The sequence below is a fragment of the Acipenser ruthenus genome, chromosome 19 (assembly GCF_902713425.1).
Source record: "Acipenser ruthenus chromosome 19, fAciRut3.2 maternal haplotype, whole genome shotgun sequence".
Lineage (NCBI taxonomy): Eukaryota > Metazoa > Chordata > Actinopteri > Acipenseriformes > Acipenseridae > Acipenser > Acipenser ruthenus.
The window spans coordinates 21,269,305-21,287,673 of NC_081207.1; the positions used below are offsets into that span (position 1 = coordinate 21,269,305).

The 18,369-nt window shown below is 39.5% G+C and overlaps 2 protein-coding genes across 3 annotated transcripts; one reads left to right on the forward strand and one right to left on the reverse strand.

Moving 5' to 3' along the window:
- Nucleotides 1-193: 193 nt before the first annotated feature.
- usb1 (U6 snRNA biogenesis 1) lies at nucleotides 194-5,281 on the reverse strand. 2 transcript variants are annotated; one of them, XM_034040687.1, is made up of 8 exons: nucleotides 5,232-5,281; nucleotides 4,967-5,125; nucleotides 4,157-4,410; nucleotides 3,445-3,628; nucleotides 2,519-2,572; nucleotides 2,225-2,330; nucleotides 594-674; nucleotides 194-504 (listed from the first exon to the last, which is right to left on the reverse strand). In XM_034040687.1, the coding sequence occupies exons 2-8, from the start codon at nucleotides 5,098-5,100 to the stop codon at nucleotides 400-402; spliced, it is 918 nt and encodes a 305-aa protein (XP_033896578.1). In that variant the 5' UTR covers nucleotides 5,101-5,125; nucleotides 5,232-5,281; the 3' UTR covers nucleotides 194-399. The 2 variants fall into 2 exon arrangements, with proteins under 2 accessions (XP_033896578.1, XP_058848592.1); XM_058992609.1 differs by having other exon boundaries at nucleotides 4,967-5,246.
- Nucleotides 5,282-8,630: 3,349 nt separating this feature from the next.
- Nucleotides 8,631-16,277, forward strand: znf319b (zinc finger protein 319b). Its single transcript, XM_034040055.3, has 2 exons — nucleotides 8,631-9,323; nucleotides 12,165-16,277. The coding sequence occupies exon 2, from the start codon at nucleotides 12,645-12,647 to the stop codon at nucleotides 14,463-14,465; it is 1,821 nt and encodes a 606-aa protein (XP_033895946.3). The 5' UTR covers nucleotides 8,631-9,323; nucleotides 12,165-12,644; the 3' UTR covers nucleotides 14,466-16,277.
- The last annotated feature ends 2,092 nt before the right edge of the window (nucleotides 16,278-18,369 follow it).

Genomic DNA, 18,369 nt, shown 5'->3' on the forward strand with positions numbered 1-18,369 from the left:
ATTCCAAACGTGGTAGGCTAGTGCCAATTTGGTACATGTCCTGTCTCTTAGAGCTCAGATCTCTAATCTCATAAGGAGTACAGGTTTTACTTGGGAGGGTGGACCAAACTAACCTAAAATGTAGCCCTGCAATTGCTGCAGTATCACAGCTCACCAGCAAATATGCTGCCTTGCAAATTTGTAACAAAGGAACAATATTTTAAAAATATTTTATTTTACAGTATTTTCATAAATATGGAATGTAAAAGGCAATTTTAAAATCCCATAATCTCTCTGCAGCTTCAGTTCCCTGTGTTGTTCATGCATGGATACCTAGTGTAGTTTGGATGTAACAAGGGGTGAATATGATACCATCCGTTTCCAGTTTTATGTCCAGTTCCTGCAGATCTACACTCCACATCAGAGTAGCGGGAAGGAGAAGAATTTATTCCCAGACTTGCAGCGAATTTCATGTCCAGAAAATCTCAACAGGGAAGCACTGTCTTCAAAATCATCAACTATAGTCTTATAAGAAAACAGAATATAATATTGATTATGAATACATTAAATATCTATATGTGCAATACAGGTAAGCTTGTCCTGATGGTTGTTACCTGCAGTTCTTGAAAGCACCCTCGTAGGCTCTCAGAGCAGTCACCCACGCACCAGGCCAGGCTGATGTGGAATGATGGATTCTGTGAAAGCACAGAGGAACGTACTGTTAGAGGCCAGCTATTCTTACAGCCTGAACTAAAATCAAGCAGATCAACATTTTGGCTAATTCCTTCATCATGCGTTAATAAAGCAAAATATTGTAAAAATGATGATTACCTTTGTATAGCAGCTTTAACCATTCCATGTTTTACAATTAGATTATTTCAATGCTTATTGTAAAACCTGGAATGGCTTAGCCTGTTGATAAAATGGCACACCTGGTTTGAAGGCTGAGGATAATGAAACCTGTGTCAATTCACTTTCAATTGGTTAATATAATTTTTAAATAGCTATTACACAATAGAGACAAATAAAATACATCAAGTAATACCCAGTGCTCGCCCAGTTTCAAGTAGATGATTGATCCCAGAATTGTTTTATTAGCTTTTAATAATCTGCCTGTCAGTTTGGACCGCTCCCGTCTTGGAAATAACCTCCCTTTTTATCTTGGGTAGATGCCGCCTCTAATGTTTTATCAAAATCTATTTTTATAAATACAATAAAAGTACCCGTCTACAACGGATTCATAAATATTTTATTTAAAAAAAAAAACAAAAAACAAAACACATTCTTTAACCACCCAGCTGCTTATCCCGCGATTTCCACGTGGAGTGCAAGAGAGTCCAAATTTGTCACTCCCGTGAGAATATCGTGCATATGTGCATCTGCAAAGTTTAACGTCTTTTTAACGTGCTTCAATAAAAAAAAAAAAAAAAAAAAAGTTGTATGCAGTTTTGTTTTTCACTGGCAGATGGCAGCAATCCCTAAAAAATGTGCTTGACAGACTGGGTCATCTGTATATACACAGCTGAGAGTGAAAAATTGATGGCTTTGTAGCTACAGAGAATAAAATGAGATTTCTTTATTTATTTGTTGGTGTTACAGGTTGTAAGGAAGCCTCGTCAGGATTGGTACTGGTCAAAACAACCTATTTATTTATTGTACATACTTCATAGATAATAATGCATAATAACAGCATTATACACCCGTGCCTGAAACTGGGAAAGATACAGTATATGACGCGACTGAATATTTGTGACTCAAGTTTTCTGATGTATATGTGCTAGATAAAGATGTTGGGATTGATGAGGGTTTGACGTGTGTCTGCTTTGAAATCTATCACACAGAAAAGTATTTCTAAAAAGTGATATGCCTGCACAAGTATTATAATGCTGCCATTGGAAAAAAGGTATATTACTTATATAATGCTGTCATTGGGAAATAAAGATGTTGTTGTGATCTATATTATAATGCTACAATTGTAAACACATTGCTGTTATTTAAGTTATATTGAAATACTGTATTTCAGTTTTTCATAATCACAATAAAAAAGTGTGTTGTATACAAAAACTGTTTTGAAAACTGTCTAAATTGCTTATTTGAGGGCTAAGAATGAAATCTGCAAAAAAACCAACATTTTTAACATGGAAATTGCCAAAATAATTGGGCAGCTGGGTGGTTAAATACCTCGAGCGTTAAAGCTTTGTGAATAGGGCCTGTTATGGGATTTCTGTCATAGAACCCCACTGACCTGGTGAAATGTGCTCAGGTTGAACTCCTGCATGGTCCTGTCGATCGCTCGGACCATCTCCAGCATCTGAGCATGTCCTGCTCTCACCTCCAGCCCCAGGAAGGTCCTAGACGAAAAACCAGTGTGCAACCAGGACTGTCGAGTTCAGTAACAAAACTTTAAAGACTTGCTAACATTCTTAAAAACTACCTTCTAAATGTTGTTGGATTACCTTAACGTTAGAAAAAGACAAGTATTGAAGCATTTTGGTGTTGTTATTATGAATCCCCACATTTCAAACTCAATTAAACCTACCGGGTTCTCTCCTGGTTTGTGTAGACCTTCAATCTGTCTGCAACACACAAGAACCTGGAACACAGCAGCAAAGAAACTAACCTTTTAGGAATTTTATTGATTTGTTTTTATAAATCGTAATAGTAAACACAAAATGTATGATACCCACATTAAAAGAACATAAAAACCTAGAAGAGCAAAAACTATATCTAGAGAGCGAGAGAGAGAATAAGGGGTGCTGTAAGATACAAGTTGATATCCACTACATGAGAGGGCTTACTAGCCGCTGACTAAGTGGGTGAAAATCAGATTGTATCTTAAAACAGCATTCTAAAATACAGTAGGTCTATTTTTATATATATATATACAGTTAAAACATCATTAAACAGTGCAGCTTACTGTAATGCAACATATTATTGACGTACACACATACCTTAGCTACCAAAAATTTAAAACCTGTGCTTGTTTATATGTAGTGAACAAAGGGTTTGATTGAGGTTAATGGGTAATAAATGCCCTACCCCCAATTGTTTGTTTGTTTTCCATGTAAAATGTAAATATTTTGCAGTACCACTACACTTGAGAGATGGCTTCCTCATTTAAAGAAAAAAAAAAAACACATATGCATATATTTGGAGAGTGGACAATTCTGTGTTCAGGAATACCATATTTAATAAACAATCAGTCTGAGTAAAGTAAAATGGCAATTAATGCACCTCTGAGTAGTAACAAACCAGTTTTGCATTCACATACGCATATATGAAGGATGTTTTGATAGTTTGACAGAAGCAATCTTGGTTTTCGAATGTATTACCAACAATACAATACTGGCACCTTAACTAAAACATAAAACGAATATAGTAAATCTAAACTCTAACTTACATTTACTTATGTTAAAAACTTCAATTTTAACAACCCACAAAACATTCCATAGTTGGATTTAATACCTTCTGCCAGAAGCCAGACCCTCCTTCAGCGACAGGATGAAGGGTTCTATCCAGTGATGGCGCAGAATGACAGTTTGTGATAGGCTGATGTGAAACTCTTCCATTCTGGTCAGCGAGACACCATGGGACCCAGCACCAGAGATCAGCTGATCAGCCAGCTCCAGAGACTCATCTTCAGCTAGGTCTGTCAGGCAGTGGTACTTTATTAACAACCAAGAATGACCCTTACAAAACAACACTGAGAATATAATAAACCGTAGTACTACTGCGGCTAAATTAAATTATAAGGATACACATGGGTAATCTGGAGCAGTACTGCACATTTACAGTGTCTAAAATACTACATTTTTATTACTGCTGAATACTTTTGTCAGCAATATTTGTTCCACTTCATAACTCCAGTAAACTGGCTGAAACTCCAGTATAGAAAATGAAATGTACTGATCTTCCCTACTAGTAAGAGCTGAGGTGACTCTTGTCTTGTGGTATGAGTTTAGGACTAGGAGTGTGGCATAATGGTTACAAGTGAAGAACTGTGAGTGTGGTCCAGTCCTCCCAGCCTTCATGTCTAACCACTGGGGCAGGGGTGTCCAACCTTTTTTTTTCACAGTGGCTCACTCCTATAGGCTAGTGGTTGGAGCGGAGGGACTGGGAAGCACTGTGGCTTAGTGTAGAACTAGACCGCCACCCTCCCAAAATGGAAGTCACTTACATGGCAGGTAGACATAAGTGGCCCAGTTTCCTCGCTCATGTGCAAAGGAGCGTATCCGTCCTCCATATTGGGTGCTGTCCTCAAACACTTCTTTCTCCTCGGTCTCCTTGAACATGTTCAGCACGCTGCCTGGCAGGGGCAGGCGGGCTCGTTGCTCTAGGAAACACTTCTGGAGTGGCCTTGCTTCCTCTCCCTTCGCATGGCTGGAGGACTTTTTGCTGTCTGTCACTGACTGGAGCCGAGTGACTTTCAATCTGCACAGGGAGGCAGTGCAAAATCAATTATCTAACAAAGTATTCTTCTTGGCAGCTTTTAAAAATCTTTTTTTTTTTTTTTTAAACCTCCCCATCCAAAAAAGACTGTAAAAATACCGTTTGCTACTGTGATTTACTAATTAGAAAGAACAACAGTTTACAGTTCTCATACTACCAAACTCATGCAGTATAAAGCAAACACATGTGGAAGCTGTAGTGAATAGTAACAACCAGCGGACTGTTTCTATCGGTTTATATTTTTATCAAGGCCAAACTGACGGTGTTAAATTAGTCTGTTTATCGGTATGGACAGCTTTCTTCCCAGTATGCTTGCTGCTGGAGATGCAGCTAACCAAACACATTACTAATAGTACTGTTACTACTTTCAGAAACAACACAGATTAATAATATTAATGTACAGATGATTATATCTCGTAAAAAAGAGGACTTCCTTTAAAAAAAAAACTGTAATACTACAACCATTTTAACAGGGTCAGTTCTGTTTTCAATAATAACAACACATATTCTACATATAATACGTCTTGTGGTAACTTACAGACAACCTGCTTCTTTTTTGGATCTCTTATTATCCAGCGAGCTGTCGTCACTTTGGAGATGTTCACCTTTTCGCTTTCCGTTTTGTATAACTTCATTTTCTTCTTCGGAGCTGCTGCTGTAGCCAACTAACATCCCACTTGTATGGAAGCAATTTTATCTTTAGCCAACATTAAACAGAAAAATATATATATATTTAAATGTACTGTAGAGTAAAAGAAACACGTTTTGAATGAGCGACAAGAAACAAATACAACTTTACTTAACCACCACGAACCCAGTACAACACTTAATCATATTCCCCCGGAACATCAGATCCAACTTTATAGTTCCACATTAACTTAAGAATAAAGGAAATGCCGTTTGAAAAACATGCAGTAGCATAAAAACAGACGACCCAAATACTCATCGTCAATTCATACATCACAAGTTAATAAAAAATAAATGTATACAGTTATACAGTACAGAAATGGACATTTTTTTTTGTTTCATAATCTTTATTTCAATATATAGTCAGTACAATTGATAATCCAACACACATAATAGCTGAAATAGCAGAAAAACAACTTAGGTCGCACGTTGAGAAATTACCAAGCTATGTTAAGGATACAACACAATTTTTAAAAAGACTTGAATCAATAAAACACAACCTTCCAGAGAATACAATTTTATTTTGCATGGATGTAAAATCCTTGTACCCAAGTGTCCCTCGTAAAGAAACTTTAGAAGCTTGTCAAAAAGGACTAGATAATAGACTAGATAAATCAATACCTACAGCAGAGGTACTGAACATGATCAACATAGTTTTAGAAAACAGTTATTTTACATTTGTTGATAAGAATTACAAACAAAACGATGGTACAGCAATAGGATCTAAATTAGGAATGCATTTTGCCAGTACATACATGGGAAAATGGGAAGAACAATTACTTAGAAAATCGGAAAGAGAACCTTTAGAATACATTCGGTTTGTAGATGATATTTTTGGGGTTTGGACACATGGAGAAGAATCTCTTTTCCAGTTTCATAAAATGGCAAATGAAATACACAGTAATATTAAGGTGGACCTTCGATGGACAAGGAAAGAAATAGAATTTTTAGATACCATAGTAAAACTTGAAGAAGGTTCAATTGAGACTGACCTCTTCTGTAAACCTACTGACATGCACCAGTATTTACACATGTCCTCTGCACATCTGATACACAGTAAAAGGGCAATCCCAAAGGGTCTAGGAATAAGAATACGAAGAATATGCTCAAAAGAAAGTGACTATGTAAAACAAAGAAATGTATTAAAAACAAATCTTAAAAAAAGAGGATACAAAGAAAGAATTATAGAGACGGAGTTAAGAAAAGTGGATAAACTAAAAAGAGATGATCTACTAGATTATAAAAATAGAGATAAAAAGGTCAAAAGAGAAGCTAATTTATGTGATATTTTAGTTCACAGTAAACATAAAAGAATAATTGACAAAATAGGTTCTACGAACATGTGCACTAGTAGATGTAAAGTGTGTAAATACATAGACAAAAGTAAAAATATAATTAAACATAAGAACACCACATATCCACTAAAAACTAATACCTACTGTAAAAATAGCAATGTTGTTTATGGAATAGCCTGTGAAAAATGTGATTAAATCAAATATGTTGGAGAGACTGGAACTACTTTATATAAAAGAATTCAGAACCACCTTTCATTAATTAGAAATAAAAAAATGAATGAACCAATAGTACTTCACCAGTCAGGGACATGACATAAATGATGTAAAGTTTGTAGTATTAGAACAGCTCAAATTAGACAATGCGACATATAGAAGAATAAAAGAAAGTAAATGGATAATAGACTGAACACGATTATGCCAGCGGGACTCAACAGAAAAGAATGAACTAATTAACTTCAATAAATATATAACATTTAAATAAATAAACAAAATTCATTCAAAAGTTGTGCATACTGATGCGTTGAGGAGGCCAAATCTAGACTGATCCTCAGAGCCAGCATTGCATGATATAATAAAAATATAAGTTTATATAAAGTAGTGTTAATTAGAATTAATACAGATTCAAAGATAGAAGTAAAAATAATGTCACAATATATAGAACACCATTACATCATGTAAGAATAAATCATGGATTTGAATGTAAACAATAACAAGTAGTTGTCATGTCGTCATAAACCTATAAATACCTCCAATGTTTTGATTCAAACACAGGCTCCCTTGAGAAAGATATGTACAACATATTGGAACGTTGGGCAGCTGGCTCTTTGAGCTAAAATATATATATATATATATATATATATATATATATATATATATATATATATAGTTTTACCAGACACGTACCGTACCTAATATTGGTTTATTTATTTTTTTAAAATGGCCAAAATCTAATATTGGATGGAAACAATTTACATTGGCTTTCTTAGCAAGTGACCAGAGACCCAGAAATAGCAGATATTTATTTATTTATTTATTTATTATTACATACTTTAACATCATGTATTTTTTATGATGAATTCACATGCTATTGAATGTGGGAGTAGGGGAGAACCGTGCACGTCCTTTTGTTTATCACTGACTACCTGGATGTAAGCTGGCTCTGAGCCAGGGTCGCTTAACTTGGCATGACCAGGTGCTGCAATGCCTGGCATTAGCACTGGTAGAATGGCGTTAATAAAATTAACAGCTTACCACCAATATCAGCGATAGCTGGCATCCAGATAACGACATTCCTCTGTCCAGGGGAGCAACCACAGGAAAAGGTTATTAGATTCACTTGGGACAATTATAGGTTGCAGATTGGAGAATGCAGGCAGATGGATTCCAATATTAGCATTAAATAACTACTCTCATGTAATAAAAATCTGAGGTTAATTCTCTTTCTGAAATGCTGTTTAATTCACATATTAGTTTTAAGTTTGTTTTCTTCTCCGAGGCCCCCCCGACTGCTTTCAGACACCACACTCAAAACTGCTTGCATGATGATGATGGATTGCATTGCTCTATGAGAGCTGTGTGGTCCTGTGGTTACAGAAACGGGCTTGTAACCAAGAGGTCCCCGGTTCAAATCCCAGACTCATTGTATGACTCTAAGCAAGTCATTTAACCTCCTTGTGCTCCGTCTTTCGGGTGAGACGTTGTTATAAGTGACCTTGCAACTGATACATAGTTCACACACCCTAGTCTCCTATCTTGTAAAGCGGTTTGTGATGGTGGTCCACTATATATATATATATAAGATTATTATTATATTATGGTGACACAGGCAGTGACGATTATAGTAGGGCAGATTATGCAGACTGGCATTCCTTCTATAAGCACTGTGAAGAACGCTTTGGAAGGGAGGGTATTTTCCATTTGACAGGCAATTGATACGTGTCCCCAGTGTAGAGTAGCTTGATCCAGATTTTACTGTTAGCTAAATTGGTCACACCTTGCTAACACAACAGAAGAAATAAGAAATAAATAACAACAGACAAAACACAGAAGTTAAGGAATAATTTTGTTAATACCATAAAGCCTGAAATGGCTCCGATTGCTATGCAGGGGAATCCGTGTTTCTAAAAACAACACATAATATAGTGTTAGTGGTCTTTTCAAGGTGCTTATGTTGGTAAATATCCCAGTTCTTACAGATAACACCATGCAAATATGCTGTTTTTCATCACTGCCTCCCTGACTGTATATAAGGTGGTCATAAACACCGACCTACATGTGCTGCTTCTACCACATAAACACATTCTCACAACAGATTAATCATAACAATGTCTAAAACACAACCCTACTACGGATTTGTGTCCATGTCCAGGTTCCTCTTTTCAGTCACTCACCAGCACCTCCTAGGGCAGCTTTTTATTCACCCCTGCATACGGCTCCTGGGGCAGTATACATACATGCTTGTTCCTTGGTTCGCATGCCGTTGGGAGGCTCCTATGGGTGCATGCTGTATGCAGGTTTCCGGTGTGTGTTGTGTATGTGGGTTATTGCAGATACAGCTTCCCGGGTTCGCGGCTGTTTTTGCTCCGTTTTCTGGAAGACGGGTTCTATGAACCGGGAGAGAAAGGAAAGTAGTCGCCGGCTTCCGGGGATACCAGGCCGGTTTAAAAATACTTTTTATTTATTTATTTATTTATTTATTTTTTCTTTCCGCCAGCGAATCTGTGCTAAACAGAAAATCGTCTTACCAACCGGGACAGGACGCAGCGGCCTGGATTTACATCGACGGCTTGGCTACTGACGAGTCTGCGGATCTGCAGAGAGTAACAGGCCTGGACTCTTATTAATCCCGACAACGAAAAAAAAAAAAAAAAGAAACATTGCATTTAGTGAAAGAATAAGATAATTCAAAAACAGGTACGTAACTACATCACATTGAACTCCCAATTGGTCTATAGTATTTTAGGTAGCCATAATACATGATGTGTAGCCATTGATGTGATTTCATTGTGATTGTTTATGTAAGAAAAACACTAGGAGGGTGGATTGATAAACGTTTTTTATTGACCTTTTAAACACGAGTAAACAACATAAGAATGTTACTTAATACAACGCATTAACGGGTGGAATGCATTCGCAGTTATTGAGCTAAAACTTTCGATTCTTTATTGTAAAGAAAGAGGAAGTTGCCCTTCATTAAAATGCAAATTTGACACAATCCTTTACATCTAAGATACTACCGGTTTAGTGAAATTATGTAGGATTTGAATTTGCCAGACCTTACAATTGGGATTTTTTTTTTTTTTAAAGATGGTATTATATTTGGACATTTAATTTCCGTTATCCGCTTGAAATCCTGAAACCGGTGTGTAGGGTTCGATTTCCGAAGCGAACAAGACTTCAGCCCCACGGGTAACCTAAAATAATCTTTATGATAGCTTTCTGCAGCTATTCAAATGTCCGCTGAACGCGGTTATGGAGGAAGGGCTGCCACCAAATAAAAAAGGAGTAATGGGACAGAAGGACATTAGCCATCTACCACACATTCCCTGTATTATGATCCGAAATAATAATTATTAAACAAGACTAGATGGAGTTATTGTATTGCATTATTAAGTACACGTACACACTACTTAAGTCTGACTGCTGACAAAAGAACAAAACGGAACTGCCTGGTTTGAGTTTTGAATGATTAGTAAAAGACTCAAACTCCATGAAGGGCAAAGGCCAAGATAAGTAATGAATTTCAGACTTTTACAAATTGAATATGTTGCCAAATTATTATGAACAGGCGGTAAGTGTACCACTTTCTGGATGCCCAATGACTAAATGTATAGCAAAACATGAACAATATAACACTTTATTTTTATATATAAAAATTACTACCAACCCAAAATTGTTTTATTGGTGCTGAAATTACACGTTTTGACAACTGTGGAAGCTATAGGTCTAACAATGTGAAATACTATTGATGGTATTTGATAAATGTTATTGTAGGTAGAAATGGAAACGATTTTTCATTCTTCAATTTTATCTTTCTAGTGATGAAGCTTGATTGTTTAACATAACCCAATACAATGTCTTGTGTAGCTTTATGAAAGCCATTCCAAAATGTTTTAACTTTTTTTTTTTTTCTTTTTACTATAGGGAGTAAAATTATAATGGAACAGGTCTACTCTTGGCTAGCAGAAAAGTCTAGTTAATATTGCTGTAATAATAGGTGTTTGTTTTGATGTAGACATTATTGCATTATGATATCAGTGCTATTTCTTTTTTTTATATATGCATTAAACCCCTCTTTGGCACAGAGCATTATAAAGTCTGTTTTGCTTTCTAAACTTTGAAAGGGAAAAATGCCAGTGTTTCTGCTGGTACCAGAGAATGGAAGGCCATTGTTTTTTTTGTTTTTTTTTTTTCAAAAAATTTAGTCGTCGCCAATTATTTTTTTTTTACCCCGGTTTTCTCCCCAATTAGTACGCCCAATTATTATCTGTATCCTCGGCTCACCGCTCGCAACCCCCCCGCCGACTCGGGAAACGGCGGCTGGAACACGCGTCCTCCGAAACGTGCTCCTGCCAAGCAGTCATTTTTCACACTGCAGATCCACAGCAATGCCACCAGACCTATAGTGCCGGAGGACAACACAGATCTGGTGGCTCCACTGCAGAACCACAGGCGCCCTATCGGCCACAGGGGTCGCTGATGCGTGGTGAGCCGTGGATTCCCCTGCCGACCTAAGCGCTCCCTACCCGGGCATGGCTCAGCCAATTGTGCGCCGCCCCCTAGGAACTCCCGGTCACGGTCGGCTGTGACATAGCCTGGATTCGAACCTGCAATCTCCAGACTATAGGGCACATCCTGCGCGGAGCGCCTTTACTGGATGCGCCACTCGGGAGCCCCGAAGGCCATTGTTAATACTGGCAGAGTAACTGGTAGACAGCTTCACCATTCCCCAGGGTCATTATCAGGTATATGCAGCCGAATTTCTGACGTAAATATTTCAACTGCCATAGGCTCTGACATCATACCCTACTGGAATTTGCAAAAGTGAACAATTAGTTTGGGTTGAACATTTTTGAAGCCGGATGCTGTATTTCGGTTTCGAGTTTTACTTATATCGAGAGAACCACTTCCCCAATTGTGATGATCCTAGCTAAGGTCCTCTTTTAGCACAAAATATTGAATATGTATCATCACTTCAGGATATGTATTTGGCTCTACTCCCGGTTGTCTTTCTGTATTCCACACTCCTTTTTTATTAATATATAGGACATTTATGAGCACACATTATTGAGTGTAACATCTGTCTCTTACATTTTTACGTCTATCTAGAGAACCACAAATCCAATTGCTGTGACATTCTTGGCACAGGTTTGAGTATCACAAACTGGAGTAAAGAGGCACCCTGTTTGTCTGTCTCTGCCCATATGTCACACTCAATTTTTACATGTAGAGAAGCACTTAACCAATGGTTATGACTATGGAGTAGGATGTTCTAGCTACTGGAAATGTCAGAAAATGGAAGGCAGCTGTCCATCTCCTATTTTTACCTTTACATAGCTCATGGTGATTAACCTTCTCCTATTCCTGATGGCTTTGATTTTGAATTACAACCGAACTGGGAAATAAATGTCACTGAAATGATTATTAAAAGTGGTTTAAATATTAAGATTTTATTTGTGTTAACTGACTTCCTACTAAATAGTTTGTGACAATAATTTAAATATTTATATTTATTTATTTTGCTTATTTTCACAGATAATTTCAAACTCAGAGTTTACTTGAATTCTTCATAAGAAAACACAAAGGGGAACATGACATTTTAAAAATGAAGTTGTCTTTGAGAGACCCAAACTGCACAGCTGGAGCACACATGTTCAAAGATGCTTAAACTTCTGGATACAAGAACATCAGTTTAAGGTGTTTGATCTTTTGAATGAAGAAATAAAAAATATATACCTTTTAACTGATGCCCTTCACAGAATTTGAGGTGTACTTGTAAAGCTGGGAGCTTATCCCTGCGGACAAAGTTAAGCACATTATTGGATTTTAACTCCCTTTTGTTTGTTCCTGTGGACCATCTATCTTCACTAACAAAGGACACTACTCGGAAGAGACTGATCGCTCCTCTGGGTAGGATTTCTCCACCCCAGCCCCCTTCCCTCAGCTGTGTTTGACTCCCGATGATATAAAGTCTCCCACCCATTTAGAACCCTGAATCCCTACTCGCGTGTCAGGATGACGGAGGCGTGGCAACAGCATGCTGTGGCCCCTCCCCCTGTGGTGCACACCATCCCTCCCGGTGCAGAGAGTGCACTGGGGTGTGCAGTCTACGGGATCGTCCTGCAGCCAGACCCCGCCCTGCAGCAGCAGCAGCAACAGCAGCAGCAGCAGCAACATGCTGCTCAGGCCCAGGCACAGCAGTCCGCCCTACAGGTTGGGGAAGGTGGGCATAAGTGCGGGGCTTGTGGCCATGACATCTCTCATCTGGCCAACCCTCATGAGCACCAGTGTATGGTGGGCCAGGACCGCTCCTTCCAGTGCACGCAGTGCCTGAAAATCTTCCACCAGGCTACCGACCTTCTGGAACACCAGTGTGTCCAGGTAGAGCAGAAACCCTTTGTCTGTGGGGTGTGCAAGATGGGCTTCTCTCTCCTCACCTCCCTAGCCCAGCACCACAATGCTCACAGCAGCACTAACCCCATGAAATGCTCCATCTGTGAGAAGACCTACAGGCCCAACTCAGCAGGGGCTGGTAATGCCACCCCAACATCTTCGTCTGGTAATCCTCAGCAGCCCTCAGTCGAGGTCCCTGATAGGTCAGGGGCAGTAGTAGGGGGTACTGCTAGTGCAGGAGGTGTAGTAGTGGGTGCCTCAGCCCCGACAGAATTCGAGGCCTCCTCCCCTGATCGACCATACAAATGCTCAATCTGCCAGAAGGGTTTCCGGCACCTGTCGGAGCTGTCGCGGCACGAGCGAGTGCATACAGGAGAGAAGCCGTACAAGTGTGACGCATGCGATAAGAGTTTCAGCCAGTCTTCACACCTGGCACACCATCAGCGCACCCACAGTGCTGAGCGGCCCTACAAGTGCGCAGCCTGCGAGAAGAGCTTCAAGCACCGCTCTCACCTGGTACGTCACATGTACGCCCATTCCGGAGAGCACCTCTTCAAGTGCAACCTGTGTGAGATGCACTTCAAGGAGTCCTCTGAGCTCCTGCACCACCAGTGCACCCCAGCGGGAGAGAGGCCCTTCCGTTGCGCCACCTGTGGCAAGGGGTTCAAGCGCCCCTCAGACCTGCGGCAGCATGAGCGCACCCACTCTGAGGAACGTCCCTTTCAGTGTGAAGAGTGCCAGATGAGCTTCAAGCAACAGTACGCTCTGGTGCGGCACCGGCGCACCCACAAGACCCATGACCGCCCTTTCAAGTGCAACCTATGTGAGAAGGGCTTTCTGCAGCCCTCTCACTTGCTCTACCACCAGCATGTGCATGGCATTGAGAGCCTCTTCAAGTGTGCGTCCTGCCAGAAAGGCTTCAGCCAGTCCGGGGACCTGCTGCGGCACAAGTGTGGCGGGGCAGCTTCAGCCATGGCTGCTGTCGACAGGCCGTACAAATGCGATATTTGCGGCAAGGCTTACAAGAAGTCCTCCACCCTTCAGCGGCACCAGAACTCGCACTGTGCTGAGAAGCCACTCAAGTGCACCCTCTGTGACCGACGGTTCCTGTCCTCCTCTGAGTTCGTGCAGCACCGCTGTGACCCGGCACGTGAAAAGCCCCTCAAGTGTCCGGACTGCGAGAAGCGGTTCAAGTACTCGTCTGATCTGCAGAGGCACAGACGTGTCCACACCGGGGAGAAACCATTCAAGTGCCCCAGCTGTGACAAAGGGTTCAAGCAGCGGGAGCACCTGGCCAAGCACCAGAGTGTGCACACGCGGGAGGCCCAGTTCAAGTGCGTCTGGTGCGGCGAGCGCTTCGGGGATCTTGTGTCACTGCAAGAGCATAGTGTCCAGCACACTGCAGAGGGAGGCGGTTACCCTGTCCCACCCTGCATACAGTAACTGGCAAGCGCAGACACACCACTAACCCACACCCAGTCCTCCCCACTACCACCCCCACAGTCTGGGACACTGACTCTCAGAGAGACTGGTCACACTTTTTTGCAGCATATGTATGTGTGTGTATTTGGGCAGCGGGGGTACCTCCCTTCTTAATGACTTATTTTTTCTATTGTTTTCCACCAGCTAGCTCAACTCCTTCCTTCTTGGCTGCAGACTGGGTTTTAACTGGGGAAGCGTATTGTTTTACTGGGGAGAATAAGGGAGAGGGGGGGGTAAAAGTCAGCCTCATACTCCTACTTCTATGAGACAGCTTTATTTGGGTATAGGGATTCATTTTATTCAAAGGGATAATACAGCTTGATGAACAAGATTTGTGTGTCCAGTCTCTTCCCCCGCCACTTTTTTTTATTCAGGCTGACTTTTAAAAAAAGTCTCTATGTTTAACTGCAATGAGGGATTGTCCGTTTCCTAGTGGGGAAACACAGTCCTAGACAACCCAGTGTTGTTCTGGGGTCTGATTTCAACTGTAATGAACATTTTTTGTATTTTTCTGAAAATGACTAACTCCCCCTTCATCCCAAAGACTTTTCCTTGTGTCTCTGTTCCTATAAAAAGGATCAAGAAGAAAATTGTTTGCTGTTCTGCCCTTAAGGGGGTTCTTCTAGATCATTGACTCTCCAGGCAGCACAAGGAAGTGCTCTGTTCCATACCTCTCTTCTGTTGCTGCTCTAAGATTTTGAACAAGTTAATTTGGAGGTTCTATTGTGTTTGTATACAAACTATAGACAGCTGCAGGGCCAACAACAGTTGCTACACAGAAATATGTGAGTTTCTTCTTGGAAACCTATTGTCATTCAGCCAATAGTTGGGTGACGCCAAAAGACCCTACGAATCCAATACCCGGGAGTCTCAAGCTATGACAGTAGCATCACAGTAGAGTATGGAGTCTAAATGTTTCTATAAAACAAAACCTGATAAATTAGGTTTAACCCATAGACTGTTGGCAGCAATGCCATAATGTCTTTAGTCCAATAATTAACTTCTAGTTCTGTGTAGCATGCATCAGTCTTGACTCCCTCATGGGCGTCTGTCTTGTCCAGAAGGGAGAGGGGGGCAATTTGTAATGGCATTCTGTGCTTTAATATCTACTTTTGGGACAATTTGCATAGCAGTTTTTCTGACACAAAATCTGACAACGTTCTTAAAACTGCAAGTTTGTTACTTCTACTGGAGCCTATATCCCAAAACTGTACCAAGAGAATTTGGTAGTAGATAGGATTAGGAGCAGGTGCTGCATTATATAATGGCTGGCATTTACCCCTTTTAGTGTTTTTAGATTTCTATTGTCTGCTATTTATGGTGAACTTTTAGCCAGAAGGGATCTTGCTTACTGAAAAGACACATTCCATATGCCCTTGGCTTGGGGACGGGGTGTTACAGACAAGATCAGTGTGGGACTGAAGGCTGGCAAATAAATGCTTACAGGAAGCAGAAACTAAGAGGTGGGGTTGTGTTCATAAAACTAAATAAGTGTGTTACATTGTAGCTTTTCTTCCATTCTCCCCCGAGATGGTGAAAATGTGGAACTATTTTATGCTGCATGGACAAAGTATTGGATTAGGTAATGGTGCACCTGCTCTCCCTTACTATAGAATAAATAAATAGTATAATAGGTACCAAAACTACTCTCTTTTAGATTCCAAAGAGACCTGAAAAAAGTTTAACTAGTAGTTTCATGAGGAAGCTATTCCACTAAAAGTCCAACAAACGCCCTCTCCCTGGTTATGTGTATTTTTTATATATATATATATATATATATATATATATATATATATATATATATATATATATATATATATATATATATATTTATATATATATATATATATATATATATATACACTAACAGATCCTTACATCTTTCCCACAAAGCCCCAAACCTTTTGTATGATTCCCTTCTATTATGTACATAAATATTATGTATGCTATCATTGCTATCAAGATGTTTGAGTTATGTAATAGGAATTGCATTATGTGTGTTTATAAGCTGCATCTGCCAACTTGTCTAGTTACGCTTATTTTGTCTGAAGTATTAGTGTTTTGAAATGTGTAACAGGAGGAAACTTTTTTAAATGATATGTAAAGTTAATAAAAGTATCACTGTCAATCCCTCTCTCAATACAATACTGTAGTTTTAGGGTGAAATATAAAATAGGAATTGTATATTAATCTAGCATTCCTAAATCCACCAACCAATTCAGTACCTAACCAGTCCTTTTCAACAATCAGTGGAAAATAATTAAATTTAATTTGACAGGACACCACAACTGTGTAATTGTATTAGGCTGCTGAGTGTTCCACTAGCTCTCAGGTTATAATGCTAAGCCGCTGTAAATGGCCATAGACCATAGTAGCTCACTGGGTAGAACACCGCCTAGCCAGTGGTGGCCAAAATGGGCTCTTCCACTGCTGGTCTTTGTTCCAGCCCTGTTCTGAATTGTTAATTAAACCTCCATCCAGACCCGGACGTAGTTAATTATATAATTTTACTTGTTAAACCTGGAGTGGAATGGCCCTCCAGGACTTAGATTCAACACCCTTGGACTAGACTAGTGGGTTTGAAAGCAAAATAAGGCACATAAAGGATACCTGTCCGTCAGTTACCCTGCTGCAAGTCTACAAAGACGTGCTTGAGAGAGCACTTGGGTACATGCCAGTTACTCAGCAGCCACTGAACTAAGATGTTACCTTCTGCTCTGGTACCCTGTAAGTAAGGCATGTTTCCACTGGTGGCCCTCGGGGTATAGCGGAGCTGGATGGTCTGAATGAAGTGTAGCTTCATTGCTACTCCATCATACCTAACCTGTACTGTACCATTTGGTCTAGTTTGCTATCTCTTGCTACCTGTGTCCAGAAAGGTTTGGAAGGACTGTGTGAGAAAGTGGATCCTGTGCAGTAGTCGACCCCTTTATCCTATGTCTGCCACAGCTTAACATCTGTAATGTGATATTATATTTAGGGCTTCTGTTTTTCTGTTTTTATTATTTGTATTTTTTTGGCGCTTATTTTTAGCTATTTTCGAGTTTTATGTAAATTGTTTTTTTTGGTGGGCTTTCGTTTTTGATATACTGTATGAAATTAGTGTTTTCGGTTACTTTCCAACTGCTTGAGCATTCTTCTTTTTGTTTTCTGTCAAAATATGTACAATAGTAACTTGAAAGTACTTGCACACTTAAGTTGTACCTTCTTTTCTGTCTTCCACAACGAAATCCCTATGGTCACGGGCACATTCTTCTGGGGTTTTTGTTTGTAGGCATTTTTGTACATTTCGCCACAATTCTGTTTTAAATCCTCAGTATCTTAACTGTAATACAGCTTTAAATCCCACTAACAAGCCTCCATTCGTGATTGTAATCTCATTTTAAATCTCACAAGTGGAGTCTCCACTAGAAATGTGGGAATGTGCTGTCACTCAGTAGTTGGGGCGGGTTTAAAGTATTCAGAACGAATCAATGATAGATACAAGTCAGGAAAGCGGGACATTGCCCAAAAGCACTAGGAAATGTATTTATTTTTGTAGTAGGTTTTATATTTTAATGGGAAAAGAGTAAAGTCAACGTGAATTGATTAACCATTTTCACAGTTTTTCTGTTTATTGGCTGTCCACTGATTTAACTTTTTTGTATCGGGTGTTTTATCAGGTTTTATTGGTTAAAACTGAAAGTCAGGAGCCCTAATTATATTAGTTTATAAAAATGCACAGGTGAAACAAGTTTGTTCATAAAACAGTTTTTATTCTAAATAAAGCATATGACTCCTTTTTATAAGGATTATGTAAAATGCTCAAACTACTGTAAAATAAACAATCAGGTGCTAATCAAACTTGGTCACATTCAGTCAATTA